General features: G+C 44.5%; 1 protein-coding gene across 1 annotated transcript in view; it reads left to right on the top strand.

Moving 5' to 3' along the window:
* The window catches only part of LOC121272246 (chloride channel protein ClC-Kb-like), a 77,532-nt gene that overhangs the window by 41,995 nt on the left and 15,797 nt on the right, over positions 1-19,740 (top strand). The window contains exons 9-15 of the mRNA XM_041178775.1: positions 125-226; positions 3,144-3,228; positions 8,086-8,265; positions 12,272-12,341; positions 13,339-13,449; positions 16,525-16,738; positions 18,529-18,662. Coding sequence (XP_041034709.1) covers positions 125-226; positions 3,144-3,228; positions 8,086-8,265; positions 12,272-12,341; positions 13,339-13,449; positions 16,525-16,738; positions 18,529-18,662 — 896 coding nt within the window. The remainder of the gene's footprint in view (positions 1-124; positions 227-3,143; positions 3,229-8,085; positions 8,266-12,271; positions 12,342-13,338; positions 13,450-16,524; positions 16,739-18,528; positions 18,663-19,740) is intronic.

Genomic DNA, 19,740 nt, shown 5'->3' with positions numbered 1-19,740 from the left:
GCAAACAGGGTTGACATCTTTCTATTATGGAGGGAGGAATTTGGCACGAAAATTGGTATAAATAAAACAAAACTAAAATTCCCATGCCCCCGTGAATAATCTGTTTTTCTCAACCTTTTCCCAGGGTCATCTGTGGATGTCTGTGCTGCGTTTACCTGTTTTGCCACCGGAACCTCACAATATTTATGACCAACCACAAAAAGATTTCCAAATTCATGGCGGATAAGTATGTATTCCAGGGAAAGGACAAGGTCATTTACACAGTGCCAAAGCCAGATGGCATCATTCCTTGTGGGCAATTCTGCCACCCCTTTGCCTCCCCTTGCACCCTCTCGCTGTGCTGAAACCAAGGAGACATACAAACATAGGAATTCAGAGCAGGAGTAGGCCATTCAGCCCTTTGAGCTTGCTCTGCCATTCAATAAGATCATGGCTGACCTGACTGTAACCTCAACTCCACGTTCCTGCCTACCCCTGATAACCTTTCACCTCCTTGCTTATCAAGAATCTATCTACCTCTACCTTAAAAATACACAAAGACTCTGCTTCCACCACCTTTCGTGAAAGAGAGTTCCAAAGACTCACGACCCTCTGAGAGAAAAAAAATTCTCCTCATCTCTGTCCTAAATGGACGACCCCCTTATTTTTAAACAGTGGCCCAAGGAACCATCCTCTCCACATCCACTCTGTCAAGATCCCTAAGGAATTTATATGCTTCAACAAGTTGCCTCTTGCTCTTCTAAACTCCAGCGGAACAAGCCTAGTCTGTCCAACCTTTCCTCATAAGGCAACCCACCCATTCCAGGTAATTGTCTGGTAAACCTTCTCTGAACTGTTTCCAATATATTTACATCCATCCCTAAGTAAGGTGACCAATACTGTACACAGTACTCCAGATGTGGTCTCACTAGTGCTCTGTATAACTGAAGCATAACCTCCTTACTTGTATATTCAATTCCCCTCATAGTAAATGATAACACTCTATAAGCTTTCCTAATTACCTGCTGTACCTGCATACTAGCCTTTTGCAATTCATGCACTAGGACACCCAGATCCCTCTGCGTCTCAGAGCTCTGCAACCTCTCACCCTTTAGATAATATTTAGACAAAGCTTGCATTTGATAACAGAGTGCCTTTCACAACCTTGGGACATCTCAAAGTGCTTCACAGCCAATGGAATATTCCGGAAGTGCCAAATATCTTAGCATTAACAGCATAGAAACAGGCCCTTTGGTCCAAATCATCTATGCTGGAGCCTTCTCCCATCTTACTTCCTCTCACCGTGTCAGTATGAGCTCCTATGCCTTTCTTGTGTTCTTGTATTCTCCTTCGTGCATTTATCTAGTTTTCCCTTAGATACATCTAGACCATTCACCTCAGTAACTCCCTGCAGTTGCCAATTCCACTTTCTCACAACTCTCTGAACAGCTCAGTCATGCTGAAGTATTGGGAAACACCTGGATTATGTGCCCAAATATCTGGAGTGGGGTTTGCAGTCACAACCTCCTAAATCAAGAGATAAGAGTGGGAATCACTGAGACGCAGGCAACATTGTCATTACGCTTTCTCTGTTCAAATCGTGTTTTCTCTTCACCTTCTCTCCTTCTACAATCAGCAGTCTTTTGGAATCAAACTCAACATCATCCAGTGCATTTATTGTTGCCTTGTCTTGTCTCTGCCCTTTGGGGAGTTAAGTTTGAATCCAGCCCAGACAACTTGGCTATTAGTCAGCTACGAGGCTCCTACGTAAGATGGGTTTGTGACAGTCTTGATTCAGGTCATTGTGGCATAAAAATGATCAGTAATTCAGCATAATAAAAATAGTAAATGCTGGAAAAACTCAGCAGGTCTGGCAGCATCTGTGGAGAGAGAAACAGAGTTAATGTTGCGAGTCTATATGACTCTTCAGAGCTAAAGAGAAGTAGAAATGTGATGGATTTTATACTGTTTAAGAAGGGATGGAGCAGGTGGACCAAATGGAAGGTCAGGGATAGGTGGGAGCTAAGGAGAGATTGACAAAGATGTCATGGACACAGGACAAAGGGAGTGTTAATGGTGGTGTTAAAGACTAAAGAAGGTGCTGATAGTGGCATAAAGGTAAGATAGCAGAATGTGTTAATAGCAGAAGAAGGGTCAGTGCTCTGTGAATGTACAACATAGAAACAAGTGACAGGTGGCCTTCTGGGGGTGGGGGTTGGGGGCGTGTGGGGGTGATGGGGTGGAGGAAAAATATTTTTAAAAATAAATAAAAATAAAGAAATGAAAAATTATAATTAAAATTATGATTAAAAAATCATTCAGCGTAGCTTGGTATTAAGCAGACAATCTCACCCTGAGGACACAGGTAGGCTTGATTAAACAGTAGAGAAGCAGATGAATTCTTGCAAGTTTATTTCCCTCAAGCGTCCATCCAATTTCTTTTTGGAATCATTCATTGTCTCCACTTCCACCACCCTCGTAAGCAGCAAGTTCCAGGTCATCACCACTTGTTGCACACAAAGATTCTTCCTCACATCCCTCCCTATATCTCCCGTCTAAAACCTTAAATGTGTGTTCTCCATTCCTTGTACCATCAGCTAATGGGAACAGCTTTTCTTTGTCTACCTTATCCAAACCTGTTAAATCCTTGTACACCTCGATCAAATCACCTCTCAACCTCCTTTGCTCCAAGGGGAACAGCCCCGGCTTCTCCAACCCAACCTCATAGCTAAAATCCCTCATCCCTGGAACCATTCTGGTAAATCTCCTCCGCACCCTCTCAAGAACCTTCACACCCTCCCTAAAGTGTGGCCCACTCAGAGGATTGCGAATTTTTGGAATTCCATACTCCTGAGAGCTGTGGATCCTCGGCTGATGAGTTTATTCAAGACATAGATCAATAGATTTTTGGACATGAAGGTGATTCTCAGGATATGGGAATGAGACAAGAAAGTGAAGTTGAGGTAGAAGATCAGCCATGATCTTACTGAATGGTGGAGCAGGTTCGGAGGGTTGAATGGTTGACTCCTACTCCTATGTTTTATGTTCTTGTGGAGGTGTCACCTTTTGGATGAGACTTTACAGCTACACCCTCATCCGCTTACCCAGATGAATGTGAAATGCTTAATGTCTTAAGTGAAAAAACAGTATTTTTATTTCTGCAGTAAGATTCTGTTTGCCGGATTCGTGGCTCTTGTACTGGCAAGTGTAACCTTTCCTCATGGAGTGGGCCAGTACATCGGTTCAAGGGTGAGTAATGAATATAAGAATGTAATATCAGAACCTAGTGTCAGATAGAAACATTAACCAAGTTTGAATCCAGATGCCATAACGTCATGCAGGTTTATCCCCAAGTCTGCCCCAGGACCAATTTTCCATCAATCCTCGCTCCTCTCGGTACAGGCCAGTCACACACAGGATTTGGGGGAGGTGTAGGGAGGTGATGGTGTAGTGATAATATCACTGGACTAGTAATTCAATGATGCTGGTTAATGCTCTAGGGGTATGGGTTCAGATCCCACCACAGCAGTTTGTGGAATTCAAATTCAATTAATCAAATCTGGAATTGAAAGCCAGTCTCGGTATTGGTGGCCATGGAGCTATCATTGGTTTATATTAAAAACCCCATCTGGTTCACTAATGTCCTTTAGGGAAGGAAATCTGCCTTCCTCACCTGGTCTGGCCTACACGTGACTCCAGACCCAGAACAATGTGGTTGACTCTTAACTGCCCCTCTGACATGGCCGAGCAAGCCACTCAGTTCAAGGGCAATAGGGATGGGTGACAAATGCTGGCCTTGCCAGCATTCCCATCATAGAATATAAAAAAGGGACTGTCAGACTTCTCTGTTTGCTCTGCTGTCTTCGAGAATTAAATATTAATCTCCTTGAACAACCCAGGAGATGAGTCACAGAAGCATTTGGAAGAAAATGTGTGCAGTTTTCGTATTCTTTGAATGGTTTTGTTTATTAGCACCATGAGTATTGAACCAGATGGTGGTGTTCTCATATGTCTGCTGCCCTTGCCCTTCCAGATGGTCATGGTTGTGGGTTTGGAAGGTGCTGTCTAAGGAACTATACTAATGACATCCTTAATTAACAGAGCTACCCCACCACTTTTCCTAGCTTGCTTTGTTTTCGAAAGATCAGGTTCCAGTTTTGGTCACCCTGCAGTAAAATTTGTCGATGATACCAAGGAGAAGTGGCAAACTGTGAGGATAATGCAAATTGCCTGAAACATGACATAGATAGGCTAGCATAATAGGCAGGCAATGGCATATGTAATTTAATACAGAGAAGTGTGAGGTGATGAATTTATGGATTTTGGCAGAAGGGCTGGTGAGAGGCAATGTAGCCTTAATGGCACAGCTCTAAGAAGTGTTGTGCAGAAACAAATGAACCTTGGGGTGCGAGTGCATCGATCTTTGAAGGTGGAAGGACATACTGAGAAAATAGTTAGCAGAGCATATGAGAACTTGGACTTCATAAGTAGAGGCATTGACTACAACAGCAGGGATGAACCTTTATAAAGCTCTGGTTAGGCTCCAACTGGAATATTGCATCCAGTTCTGGTTGCAACACCTTAGGAAGGATATGAGGGTCCTGGAGAAGATACAGAAGAAATTCTCCCAGACTGCATCCAGAGAGGGGGGATTTTGGTTACAAAGTTATATTGGAAAAGCTGGGGATGTTCTCTCAGAGCAAAGGAGATTGGGGCAAATTTGATAGAAGTGTGCAAGATAATGACAGGCTTTGATAAGGTAGACAAGGAAAACTTGTTTCATTCACGGGATGTAGCTTCGCTGGCTGGGCCAGCATTTATTGCCCATCCCTAATTGCCCTTGAGAAGATGGTGACAAGCTGCCTTTTTGATCCACTCAGTACACCCTCAGTGCTGTTAGGAAGGGAGTTCCAAGATTTTGACCCAGCGACAGTGAAGGAACAGCAATATATTTCCAAGTCAGTTCAGTGAGTGGCTTGGAGGGGAACTTCCAGGTGGTGGTGTTCCCATGTGTCTGATGCCCTTGTCCTTCCAGATGGTAGTGGTCGTGGGTTTGGACGGTGCTGTCGAAGGAGCCTTGGTGAATTCCTGCAGTGCATCTTGTAGATGGTACACACTGCTGCTACTGTGTGTCGGTGGTGGAGGGAGTGAATGTTTGTGGATGTGGTGTCAATCAAGCGGGTTGCTATGTCCTGGATGGAGTCGAGCTTCTTGAATGTTGTGGGAGCTGCACTCATCCAGGCAAGTGGGAGTATTCCATCACACTCCTGACTTGTGCCTTGTAGATGCCGGGGGAATGTGAGGAGGAAATGTTTTATGCAGCCAATGGTAATGACCTGAAGTCACTGCCCACGAGGGTGGTGGAAGTGGAAACACTCAATTATTTCAGAAGGAAATTGTATAGGTACTTAAAAAAAATAAACCCGCAGGACTATGGGATTCCAGCGGGACAATGAGACTGACTGGATTGCTCTGCATAGAGCCAGCATGGACTCGATGGACCAAGTGGCCTTCTTCTGTGCCACAAATAACTCTATGACTCTAACTAAAAGATGAGGAAGGGGAAAGGCAGTTTGATTGGGGCAGGGCAGTCAGAAGGGGTCCTATGGTACAACCTCCTTGGGCTGTCAATCCCAGGTAACACAGTGCCAAAAAGGAGTGCAGACTAATTTCTAGGCCAGACTCTTCCTCACTTACAACAAGATGGACTGTGAGGAGTATGGTGGCGATGCCAATTTTTAAAAAAATGTTTTCAGTTTTTTCCCATTTTTCCAGTAACATTAGCAAACAGAGGAACATAACCGCCAAGTACAGAGCCACCTAATGTTCCAGCTGAGCAATTTCCTGTAACTATGTGTTGTCAGTCACCAACCGAGGGATTGAGTGAGCTTACTGGGTCCTTGTTGTAAATTAAGTTTCTGATTTTCACTCCTGAAACAGGCGCGCAGGTCAGGAAATTTTCCGGCTCGCTCCACCCATCTTGGGGAACAGTGCCCCGACTGACTGGACTTTCATTTCAGGGGCTCTGGTGCGTGCTGGAGTCCAGCGTGCTGACCCCGGAAACATTCAGAGGCAGCCAAAGCGGGCTGGCCAAAGTGCCCGCCTCGCTTCTCTGGGACTTCGTCCCTGTTGTGTTGTTAAACATTAGGCCCATTATCCCTCATCCCTCACATCCCCTTGCTCCCCCGCTCACTGCCCAGGCCCCATCCATGCCAACCCATGCACACATCCACCCCCAATGACACCTCAAATCCTCTATGTGAACCCATGCCCTCTAACCACTCTCAATGGCCCCCATAACCTCCATACCAACCTATACCCCCACTCATCCCCATGACCCTTAGCCAACTTTGAGCCAACTCATGCCAACACATGACTCCCACTCATTCCCATGGCTCCTTATCACCGCATGCCAACTTAATGCTAATTCATACGCCCACTCACAGCCTTTTGCTGTTATACCCTCCATGCCAACTTGCCCAGTATCTATCATGGGCAGACCTCAGGATGCTGAGAGGAAAAAAAATAAAGTTCTAAGTATCTATTACAGACTTTACTATATAAAAAGCAACACTCTCATTGATAAAAGCCCATTCAGTACATTTAAATCCCCTTAAATATTTAATCCCTTATAAGAACAAACATTTGTATCAATGGCCCCACATCAAAGACAGCTAATCCCTTACCCACCCCCCTACCCCCCCACCCCCACACCCACCCACCCTCCACTGTGATCATGATTGGTTTTGGAAGCAGTCAAGCAGTAATAATATTATAATGGTAGCCCTTAGGGTTATGTCAACAAACTGTTGAACCTGCAAGCATTGATTTTTTTTCCAACCCAGAGACCTGGAGAAAACAGCAGGCTGTGTTTTTTTTCAAAATTTAAAGGACAGGAAATTTGAGTGACTTTACTTCTTGTCAGATCCACAGACCTGACCTGCCTGTTATGAGCATTATAATGCCTACTCTTAAAAATTGTAAGTCACACTGTGCAGGAAATGGACCTCGCTGCAGCGAAAATATGGTCTATTTGAACTCCACACTGAGTTCAAATGACCTTGCTGGATCTTGCTGGATTCAGGCCAATCCAATGTGTGAATCACATCCCTCTCCCTTTCCCCAAAGCCGAAAGTAGCATCTGTTGGAAACGGGGGAGGGACATCTGGATCCAGATTCCCTGTGCTATTTTGGATAAGGCGCGGAGTCTCTATGACTCTGTGAAAATCCGAGCCAAAGAGCCTATTTAGGAAACAAAAAAACTGAAAAGATTTTCCTCAATCATTTAATGGAAAAAGAGACAAAATAGCAGTAATACCTTGTAGTAGAATTTTCATAGGGGTTCTCCCTCGCTCTGAAGCACTAACTCATCTTCCAAGCGATTTCTCACAGTTAATCTGGAGTGCAGAAAACTCATGTGGGCACACCTGCAATTGAGCTCAGCAAGTTGTTACAGTGTTTCTTGCTTTGTTAAATTAATTTTTTAAATTATATATATTTTTGACACTTGCAGTGGGATTATCTCAATCCAAACTTTAACGCAGACTCATAGATCTTCTATAACAATGTACGTGGGAAGTTAAAGATTGAAATTTCCTTGGAACTGCTCCTATGGGCTGTCGTTAATTTGCTGGAATTGCCTTCTAGCAAAGTTTCGGTGGAGGGAGAGACAGTCCGAGGAAATGCCCCAGTCTCCGGATGGAGAGGAGTTATGGGGCAGTGGACCAGGGCCTGCATACGTAATTCAGTCCCCATTCTATCATCAGACATTCTGTCTTCTCTGTATTCCCTTTATAAATGTTTATGTCCTCATTTACAATGGGAACTGCCTTGATGAACTTGTGATGCTTACTTAAACCATTGGGCCAGTAGTGGTGCTGCAGCTCCCCCAATTGGGTTGGGTGGGGAGGTGTAATTACAGTGTGACAAGTTTACATAGGCACTTTCCATTGTAAGAGTGGATGTAGGAATTTACAACGGGGAAAAGTTGATTGGGAGTATGCTTGTTGTAGGATCTCTATTATATTATAGAGACAGGTAGATTCTGTTGAAATGTGGGTATGGCTGAAGTCATCTCTGTTTTAAGCACAAATCCTTTTGTCACAGCTCTCCATGAAGGAACACCTGGAAACATTCTTTGATAACCGTACCTGGGGCTCCGACGAACAGATGCTGGAGAACAAGACCAGACAGCCCCCTGCCCCAACCTACAATGCTAACTGGCTTCAGTGGACCCATATGAGACTTTCGTCTTTGGAAATGTTGACTTTCTTTATAATACTGAAGGTAATCACTTCTAGTTTAAGAAAAATGCAGGTCGGAAAGAAGGACCATTGAAGCTGAGTGAGGAGCTAAGGAACCTTTCTGTATTGAGAACATTAGAAATAGGAACAGTAGATCATTCAGCCCATCAAGCCTGCTCTGCCATTCAATATGATCATGGCTGATCTGCTACCTCAAATCCCGCTCCCCATACCCCTTGATTCCCCTACAGACCAAAAATCCACCTACCCAAAACTTAAATGTATTCAGCGATGGAGCATCCACAACCCTCTGGGGTAGAAAATTCTAACGGTTCACAACCATTTTAGTGAAGAAAATTCTCTGCACCTTAGTCCTAAATGATCACCCCCTTATCCTTAGACTTTGTCCCCATGTTCTAGATTCCCTAGCCAGGGGGAAACAACCTCTTAGTGTCCACCCTATCAAACCCCTTCAGAATCTTGTATGTTTCAATGAGATCGCCTCTAATTCTTCTAAACTCAAGAGAATATAGAACCAATTTACTCAGCCTCTCATCATAGGACTACCCTCTCACCCCAGGAACCAATCTAATGAACCTTCACTTTACTGCCTTCAAGGCAATCATATCCTTTCTTAAATATGGAGACCAAAACTGCACGCAATGCTCCAAGGATATGTGTGATTCTGGCAAGGCTGTTATTCTTTGCCAAACCCTGGTTGCCCTAAGATGGAGATAGTTGGCATTCTTGTTGAATCGCTAGCTGCCCTTGTGGTGAAGGTGCTCCCACAGTGATCGGGCGGGGAATTGGCATTAAGCCTAAGGGGAGCTTGACACAAATATTTTTTTCTCAGAAGCCTTCAAAGTATAAATAGGTTCTATGTTGGTTTAAGCATTCTATGACAAGCACAGCCATGGCTTTGACCCTAATTCTGATGAAACACTCTGTCTCCTGCATCTAGGTTATAGTCATAGAAAGTCACATCAGAGAAGGAGGCTATTCAGCCCATCATGCCTGTGCCAGCTTTTTGATAGATCAATCTAATTAGTCCCACTGCCCCTGCTCTTCCCCCATTAGCCCTGCAGGGTTTTTTCCCCTTCAAGTATTTTTCCAATTCTCTTTTGAAAGTTCCTATTGAATCTGCTTCCACCGCCCTTTCAGACAGCAGATTCCAGGTCACAACAACTCACTGTATTAAAAAAAGTTGTCCTCATCCTCCCCACCACACCACATTGCCTTTTTGGCAATTATTTTGAACCTGTGTCCTCTATTTAGTGACCTTCCTGCCACTAGAAACAGTTTCTCCATGTCTACTCTGTCACAGCCCACGTTATTCTAAACAGTTCTATTAAATTGCTCCTTAACCTTCCCTGCTCTAAGGAGAACAATCCCAGCTTCTCCAAACTCTCCACATTAACTGAAGTCTCTCAGCTCTGGTACCAATCTCGCAAATCTCCCCTTCACCCTCTCCAAGGCCTTGAGCTCCTTTCTAAACTGTATTGAACGCAGTACTCCAGCTGAGGCCCAACTAGTGACTTGCGAGGGTTTAGAATAGACCTCAGCGGGTCTGGCAGCTTCTGTGCCGAAATAACCAGAGTTAACATTTCGCGTTGGATATGACTCTTCTTCAGAACCTTTTTCTTCAGGGATTCTGAAAAAAAGTGTCATATTTGACTCAAAATGTTAACACTGTTTCTCTCTCTCCACAGATGTTACCAGAACTGCTAAGTACATTCAGAAATTCCTGTTTTTATTTCAGATTTCCAGCATTCGCCAGATTTTGTTTTTAGTTTAGAATAGGTTTCTCTTTTAAAGCTGCCTGCAACCTTGCTCATCGTCTGAGTCGGGATGGTCATTTTTGCAAACCTTGCTGAAACATAGAAGTTGAAGTCACCAAACAGCAATTAAACTCTGACCCCTTCGGCAGCAGAAGAATATTTTGTGCATTACATGCTACCTTAGAAAGCTCTTGTTAGGCCACAACTAGAGTACTGTGTCCAGTTCTGGTCACCGCACTTTAGGAAGGGTGTGAGTCCTTGAGAGGGTGCAGAGGAGATTTACCAGAATGGCTCCAGGGATGAGGGATTTCAGCTACAAGGTTAGGTTGGAGAAACTGGGGTTGTTCTCCTTGGAGCAAAGGAGATTGAAGGGAGGTCTGATCGAGGTGTACAAGATTATGACATGATTAGATAAGGTAGACAAGGAAAAATTGTTCCCATTAGTTGATGGGACAAAGACAAGAGGGACATAGATTTAAAGTTTTGGGCAAGAGATACAGGGAATATGTGGGGAAGAAGATGTTTATGCAGCAAGTGGTAATATCCGGAACTTACTACCCACAAGGATAGTGGAATTGGAGACGATGAACGATGTCAAGGGAAATTGGATGGGCACTTGAGGGAAATGAACTTACAGGGCTATGTGGATAGAACAGGGGAATGGGACTGATTGGATTGCTCGACAAAGGGCCAGCATTGGGCTGATTGGCCTCCTCCTGTGCTGTAAGGACTAGATGGATGGATTTTCACTACTGTGGTAGGTAGCTTGAGTTGGGAAAATTCCCAACTCATCAGACCCACCTCAGTTTAAAGTGTTCCGTTACACCCAATTTTCGCTCTAGGTGGCAGGGGCGAGATTGAGTTGGGGCTGCCGACCACGGAAGCAGGTCATAGACAGCCACGGGGGCTGGGGGGTGTGGGGGTGTGGAGGCAGATGAGTGCTGAGGCAGGCTGGTTAGAAGGCCTGTCTCGGTTCTCTGGGACTTTGTCCCAGTTGTTTTAGAATCTGTAAGGCCCTCTAGCCCTCACGCCCCACAGCCTCTCACCCTCATCCGCCCCTCATGTTCCTGCATGCCAACTCATGCCCCTCCATGCCACGTCCATGCTATCTCATACTTCTGTGCCACCTCATACCCCCAATGTCACTTCCATAGCCACTCACTCAATATCCACGATGGAAAGACCTCAAGAGCCACGTGGAGTGGTAAAAAACATTAAACTTCTGACAATCTAAGATAAGTCTCACGTATGAACACTTGATACTAAACAAAACTCCCATTCATGAAACCCAGTTAAAGATTTTAAATCCCCTCAATCAATTATAAAAACAAATTTCAATTCAGTAAACACATCAAATGCAGCTAATTATTTAATAATCCGTTTACCAAAATATGGACTCAGCACCCATCCCCCCACCACCCGACCAGTACCACTGACTTAAGTGGGGTTTTTTGCTTTTGAAACTCAGCCAAGCATTCAGCATGACTTAAGCTGTAGTAACAATCCTTTGGATTGTAATGTCTTTTTTCTAACCTACACCAGATAACCTGTCAATCAAGCACAGGGTTTTTTTTTTACTCTAACTGATGGCTTCGACTTTTTTATGTTTAAAGCTCTGGGGATTTAAAGACACTTGAGGCCATGACACTTAAGCAGATCTTATCTGCCCTTCACAAGTGTTTACATCTACTCCATAAATTCGTGACTCCCTCACTGAGGTTAAAGGCCTTGGAAGAGTTAAATGGGCTCTGTTTGAACACAGCACTGATTTCAAATGGCCCTGTTGAGTTCGGATTTCCCACCTGTGTGATTCATGCCCCGCCTCTTTGCCCCTGCTGGCAAAAATTAGATCTGTCAGAAATGGGGGCAGGACTTACAAATCTAGGTCCTGCCCGTCATTTTTAAAGGTCTCCGACTGGGCTCCGTGAAAACCCGGCTCTATGAGTCTAAATGAGTAGGAAATCCAGACGAGTTACCAATGATCAAGGGATAAATCTTAGCCAGGATGCTGGGCAGAACTTCCCAGCTTTCCATTGGTTCTTTTACATCCACCTGAGAGGGCAGGTCTACCGATTCACCCAAAAGAAACAGCACCTCTGACAATGAAGCACTACCTCAGCAGGCAAGTCAGCCAAAAGTATGTATGCAAGTATCTGGAGTGGGTCTTGAGCCCACAGTTTTCTGACTCAGAGCTGAGAGAGCCAGGGCTGACACCTCCTGGGGAAAGCGAAGCTTTGTGTCCTGATTGTTCTTGTCTCTTTTTACCTTTAGTTCTTCATGCTGCTGTTGGCCACGACGATGGTCGTTCCTGCAGGTTACTTTCTGCCTGTTTTTGTTTATGGTAAGCATGATTTCAATACGCTTTCCCCCATGCGAACAATAAGCAGGCTCTAGCAGGTTCAACTAGATGTGGTAGTTTAGCCCAGCTCAAACAGTTAACCCAGATCACAGTAAATTAGTTACAGGATTTAGCACACAATACCCTCGTGTCAATCTGAAATCACAATGCTAGAACGGGCTAAAACCACTGGTCAGAATTTTGTGCAATTATAGAATTTAGAGATATCAAGATTCCTAAAGTAAATTTTCTGATTGCTTTCTGAAGATATAGAAAAAGCTTAATTCTGTATCTAACACTATGCTGTACTTGCCCTGGGAGTGTTTGATGGGGACAGTGTAGAGGGAGCTTTACTCTGTATCTAACCCCGTGCTGTAGTTGTCCTGGGAGTGTTTGATGGGGACAGTGTAGAGGGAGCTTTACTCTGTATCTAACCCCGTGCTGTACCTGTCCTGGGAGTGTTTGATGGGAACAGTGTAGAGGGAGCTTTACTCTGTATTTAACCCTGTGCTGTATCTGTCCTGGGATTGTTTGATGGGGACAGTGTAGAGGGAGCTTTACTCTGTATCTAACCCCGTGCGATAGTTGCCCTGGGAGTGTTTGATGGGGACAGTGTAGAGGGAGCTTTATTCTGTATTTAACCCTGTGCTGTACCTGTCCTGGGAGTGTTTGATGGGGACATAGTAGAGGGAGCTTTACTCTGTATCTAACCCCGTGCTGTACCTGTCCTGGGAGTGTTTGATGGGGACAGTGTAGAGGGAGGTTTACTCTGTATTTAACCCTGTGCTGTATCTGTCCCGGGATTGTTTGATGGGGACAGTGTAGAGGGAGCTTTACTCTGTATTTAACCCTGTGCTGTACCTGTCCTGGGAGTGTTTGATGGGGACAGTGTAGAGGGAGCTTTTCTCTAAATCTAACCCCGTGCTTTAGCTGCCCTCGGAGTGTTTGAATGGCTCAGATTTTCATTTAAGCAGCAAAGTTTCAAAAACTCTTTGCACAGGTGCTGGACTCGGACGGCTGTATGGAGAGATAATGGCCAAGATCTTTCCAGAAGGAATCATTTCGGAGGGAATTCACATCAAAATTACTCCTTCTGGATATGCATTGGCAGGTGACTGGGCACATTTTATTATGTATTTTCCTCTGCCAAGCAGTAGGAGGAGCTATAACCTACTTCGGTGACCTTGGGCTGATGTCACAAATGATGAATAATTCAAGAAGGGGAAGGGAGGTCATGAGTATCAATGATACTGACACTCTTCCTCCTTCTCCATAAATATGAGCTCATCCAAAACTCCACCATCTGTACCCTAACTCGCACCAAGTCCCATTCACCCCTCTGCTCACTGACCTACCTCGGCTCCTGGTCAAGCAATGCCTCCCTTTTAAAATTCTCATCCTCATTTTTCAATCCCTCCATGACCCTCCCCACCCCCGCCCACCCCCCCACCCCCACCCACCCCACCCTCTATCTTTTTAACCTCCCCCAGCCTCCCTACACCCCTCTGCCTCTCTATCCCTCTCTCTTCTTTCAGATGGTCCTTAAAATCTACTCTTTTGATCAAATGTTTGGTGGCCTATTCTAATATCTCCTTATGTAGCTTGGTGTCAGATTTTATTTGACCATCCCCCAGTCGGAACTTTTATTAGCTTAATAGTGTTTTATCTGTATATAAGGTTGTTGCCACTGTTTTGAGGCCCACACAGACAGGACCTCACCTCAAAACTTCTCCTCTACTGTGTCAAGATGGGGAAAAAAATTCCACATCATTCGGCTTCCCAAAAGTGTTAGATAGCTGACGGCTAGTACAGTCACTGTGGGACACAGGGTTGTGGATCCTCAAGCACATAATTATGGCTGACTCTTCCATTGCTGTACTGAAGGAGGTGCTGTCTTTCAGGTAGGGTGTTAACCAGAAGCCCCTCTCAGGCAGACATAGAAGATACCATGGCATGATTATGACCCTCTTTCCCAATCCCTCTTGCTGCAGCCCCCAAGACTATTTTTAATTCTTTCGGATGGGATATGGGCATTGATGGCAAGGCCCTTGAACTGAACTGAGTGGCTTGCTGGGCCAATTCAGAGGGCAGTTAAGAAATCTCAGCCCTTATATGAAACATTGCTTTGCTGTGGGTCGAGAGTCATACGTAGGTCAGACCAGGTAAGGATGGCAGATTTCCTACCCTAAAGGACGTGAGTGAACTAGATGGGGTTTTATGACAATCAATGATAGTTGTCATGGTCATCACTATTGAGACTAGTTTTATATTCCAGATTTATTGATCGAATTCAAATTCCAGCAGATGGCATTTTAACCTGTATACCCAGAACACTAGCCTGGGCCTCTGGGTTACTACTTAAGTGACATTACCACTATGTCAGCAGCTCACATATTACGGTAGGTCTTCAGTTTGCCATCAGCAGTTAAACTGGCTTTGTACATTGGACACCCATTATAGAAACCATCTTGATTATCTTCTGCAGTGAAGTGAATGAAATTAAATGTCCATAACTTGTGACCTATCCACACCATTATGATCTTGGTCGTGACCAGTAACTTTGTTTTGGGAATCCAAAAACCCTGGTGTTTAATTCACTGTTTAAAACAAAATAATCTTACATGGATACTTACAACTATACTCTATCTTACATGGTCAGTTGTGTTGAAGATATGAAAAGTACAATGAATACATTTACTTATATTCTAAACCGAACTTCTTAAACTCAAATTTCCCTTTACACCCATTTGACTCATATCCCCCAAAACTCAAGTCAAATACTTAGCAGAAATTGGAAGATTAACCACTTGGTCTGAGTACTGTTTCAAAGATTCATATAAGGGCTGAGATTTCTTGACTGCTTCTCTTTCTTTCAGCAAGGTTGTTCCTTTGAATCTTCTGCAATCATCCAATGGTTGTAGACTCCCAGTTCAACACAAGCATTGCTAGCATCTTAAGCATAGCCACCTCAGGTCAGAGTTCTCTTGGTTCTAATTTTCTTTAATTTTGGAGCCTTGTATCCAGAACTCTCTCTCTCTATCACTTCTCAGCTTGGCTATACCAGAAATCCAACTCACTGTTAGTAGAGTCCTTCAGTTATCAAGGGTTTTAAACCCTTTTAGCCAGCAAACAGAATTTCAACCAAATTCTGCTGGAAAGAGGTGTTCCCTGAATCCAGCTCATAATAAATTAAAACTAAACATGTTGAAACAGAACCACACCTAGGAATCTACTCCTCCTATAATTAATTTTTTGTTGACCCTTTTGCATTATTATTGTTTACCTCCCAGGCAGCTTGGTCACATGCTCAATTACTGAAAGCAAGCTGCTTTTTTTTACAAGAAATCATCTTCTAGAGAAACCTAGTTCATAAAGGGCCACCACCTGAACATAAAATGTAGGAATGTTCCTAAAAGCACATGGGCCAACACACCACCAGGTGAAAATTTGAACATCTATCCCATCAGGTCAAAGTCCCTGAACCAAAAATGGAAAAAAATCTGTTTGCCAGATTCCCAATGTCCTTCCAACTATTCCTTCAGAGCCAGAATTTTCAAGATCTGATTGCCTTTAATCTCTGACAGCCGCAAAACCCTTTAAAACCTTTTACCATGTCCACAGTTCTGTGAACCCCCACTTTCACAGCCTCATTTCTGCCCCTCCCCTTTGACTTTCAGCAGCGTAGCAGTGTTAAAACTCCTATCAAAGTATATTAAATGTTGTAAATAATTAGTTGGGTTCACAAAGTGACTCACTTACACTTGCTAGAAGTTACATATGTTGATATACAGGGACCTGTCCTCTGCAGACAAAAGGAACATGTATAGGCATTGCACCTTTTTTGAATTAAACAAAAACATGGGGGAACAATAGTTCCCTGGTGCTTTCTCCATGGCAACATCTCGACTAATCAATCAGCTTGCCAACCAATCATCACCCTCTTCTCATGAAGTTTAAATTTTTGGTCTCTTTGAAATTTGGCATTCTTGCATCTGCCCTGATGAGTGAAAGATGAAAAGATTCAACAACATGTCTCTGTTTTCAGCAATACTCAAGTGGGATAATTGTTCCACAGTTCATTAAAGAACACGTGAACAGAGGGACTCGTGGGTTACCACAGGTCCAGTTTCCAGTCTCGACCGAGCCCCTCCCTTACCATGCTTGTATTCTCTCTCTCTCTCCATAGGGGCTGCAGCCTATTCTGGGGCAGTCACCCACACCATCTCCACTGCAGTGCTGGTTTTCGAGCTGACGGGGCAAATGTCCCACATCCTGCCAGTCCTCATTGCTGTGTTGGTTGCCAACGTGATCAGCCAACGATCCCAGCCGTCCTTCTTCGATGGGATCGTCATTGTGAAGAAGCTGCCCTACCTGCCTAAGCTGACAGTGGGGAAAAGTGGGTAAGGGAAAGAATGAATGTACTGGGTCCATGCTTTTGAGTGTTCGTCAGGCTGAGCTGGGGGCTCCGTGGGCAGCACTCTCACCTCTGAGTCAGACTCTTGAAGGGTTCAAGCCCCACTTGAGTGCATAATCTAGGCTGACACTCTAACATTGCTCTGTCAGAGGTGCCACCTTGTGGGTTAAACATTAAATTGAGACCCTCAGATGAACATGGCTGTTTTGGAAGATGAGCTGGACAGTTACCTCCAGCTTCTCAACCAAGAAAACAAATATTTATGCTTCACTTAGCATCACTTAAACACATGATCTGCTCATTATCACATTTCTGATTGTGGGAGTTTGCTGTTGGCTGCCATCTTTGCTACATTATAACAGCGACTAGACGCTTCAAAAATACTTCCTTGGCTGTAACACAGTTTTGGACTTCCTGAGGTTTTGAAAGACACTGTGTAAATGCAGGTCTCTCAGGGGCAGTCGGGTTGGGTCATGGGGGGGTGTGGCGCACGTGTTCCTAGGGATCTCGCTACTGGCTGGAGTCATAGCTGGCAAAAAGGGAGATGATGGTGACTGCTTGGAGGTGAATCAGCTCAGGTCATCACTGCAGGAGTTCCTCAGGGTGGTGTCCGAGGCCGGTGCCATCCTCAGCTACTTCCTCAGTGACCTTCCCTCCACCATTGTTGTCAGAAATGGGGATGTTCACTGATAATTGCACGATGTTCAGCACCATTCACAATTCATAGAGTCATTATGGCACAGAAGGAGGCCATTTGGCCTATCGAGTCCGTGTTGTCTCTGTAGAGCAACGCACTCAGTCCCATTGCCGACCCCCTACTCTATCCTCAGAGCCCTGCAAGTGCCCATCCAATTTATTTTTGAAATCATCCGTTGTGTCTGCTTTCCACCACCCTTGTGGGCAGCGAGTTCCAGGTCATCATCACTCACTGGATAAAAATGTTCTTCCTCACATTCCCCTGGCAGCTTTTGCCCGAAATCTTAAATCCGTATCCCCCAAGACCTTGTATCATCAGGTAATGGGAACAGCTTTTCTTTGTCTATCTTTTCTAAACCTGTCATCATCTCGTACACCTCTATCAAATCTCCCTGCAACTTGCTTTGCTCCATGGAGAATAACCCTAGATTTTTCAGATGATGAAGTCCATGAGCCCATCCACAAGACGTGGACACCATTCAGCCTTGAGCTGATAAGTGACATGTAACAATTGCACTACCCAAGTGCCAGGCAATGACCATCTCCAACAAGAGAATGTCTAACCACCACCTCACCATGACTTCCCATAGCATCGCCATCACCAAATTGCCACAATCAACATCCTGGGGAAATAGTTGTTGGTCAGAAACCCGACTGTGCCAGCCACATAAACACTATCTAGAACTGACCCCTAAAGTATCTGAACCACCAAGAAGGCACAAGGCAGGAGTGTGAAGGAATATTCTTCACCTGAGCCTGTGCCTCTAAAGGCAAGTACACAAATATGTGTGTGCATATATGCGTGTGCATGTACGCGCATGTGCAGTGTCTACACCTGCCTGTAGATGATCAAAGAAGACATTCTCAGATTTGGTTGTGATACACCTTACAGTCAAATAGCTGAACCCTGCTGATCTGAGTTGGTAAATGACCACTTGGCCGATGTAGCGAAGGGTAGAACTGTAACATCGTGAAAGCCAGTTCTTCGGGAGCAGAGCTGACAAAAGAAAGAGATCACAAGTCAGGTCACAGTTTGTGGATGACAGGATTCCCTGCTGATTGCCAGGCTTCTAATTCCAGCGCCCATGATATCTATGCGGAGGACTTTATGGTGACCGACCTGAAGTATCTGGCAAAGGATTTGAAATATAAAGACATCCGAAACCTACTGAAGAACACAGAGCTGAAACAGTTTCCCCTGGTTGACTCAACAGGTACCTCTGTATAATTCTGTCTGTAAAGACAAGGTATTCTTTGTACAATGACTTCATATACATATCAAACAGATTCTGTCACAGTTGACAGAGTCCGTTGTGATAAAGTCAGCGTCTGAATATTGTGGTCTCAATGACAGTCAGAAAATTTCAAAAATGTGGTTATAGATTTAGGTTAGGCAAGGTTATTAATGGTTTTGGAACCAAGGTAGGTAAATAGAGTTAAAATACAGATCAGTAATAATCAGATTAAAGGGCCTTGAAGGGCTTCCTCCTAATCCTAGCTGGGTATGGTGTCATTTAAGGCTGGGATAGACATGATTTTTGGTCCCTCAGAGAATTAATGCATATGGGGAATGGGCAGGGAAGTGGAATTGAAGATTAGCCACGATCGTTTTGAAAACTGGAGCAGGCTCGATGGGCCGAGTGGTCTACTCCTGCTCCTATTTCTTCTGTTCTTGTGTCAGATAAGCTGGGTGCGGGGAAGGACATTGGAAGCATGAATGGTGCTGGCTGTGAAATATATCCAGAAGGTGGGACAGTGAAGGCCTTGCCTGATAGGCATGGCTACTCATGTAGAAAGGACAATGAACAGAGCTCAATGGTACGGCCCAGGCATGTTTGAAGATGGGATGTAGTAATTTTACTTGACCCAAAGTGTTAGGTAAACATACTCACATACTAATTCAATATAAAGTGGATACACTAATCTAATAGTGTCACGTCACTGGCACCCCGTCCACAAACATTCACCCCCTCCAGCACCGACGCACAGTGGCAGCAGCGTGTATCATCTACAAGATGCACTGCAGCAACTCACCAAGACCCCTTAGGCAGCACCTTCCAAACCCACAACCACTACCATCTAGAAGGACAAGGGCAGCAGATAAATGGGAATATCACCACCTGGAAATTCCCCTCCAAGCTACTCACCATCTTGCCTTGGAAATATATCACCATTGCTTCATTGTCGCTGGGTCAAAATCCTGGAACTCCCTCCCTAACAGCACTGTGGGTGTACTTACACCACAGGGACTGTAGCGGTTCAAGAAGGTGGCTCACCACCTCCTTCTCCATG

Source organism: Carcharodon carcharias, chromosome 33 (assembly GCF_017639515.1).
Source record: "Carcharodon carcharias isolate sCarCar2 chromosome 33, sCarCar2.pri, whole genome shotgun sequence".
Lineage (NCBI taxonomy): Eukaryota > Metazoa > Chordata > Chondrichthyes > Lamniformes > Lamnidae > Carcharodon > Carcharodon carcharias.
Note: the sequence above shows the minus strand (reverse complement) of the source record. Positions and strands in the feature narration are given on the sequence as shown.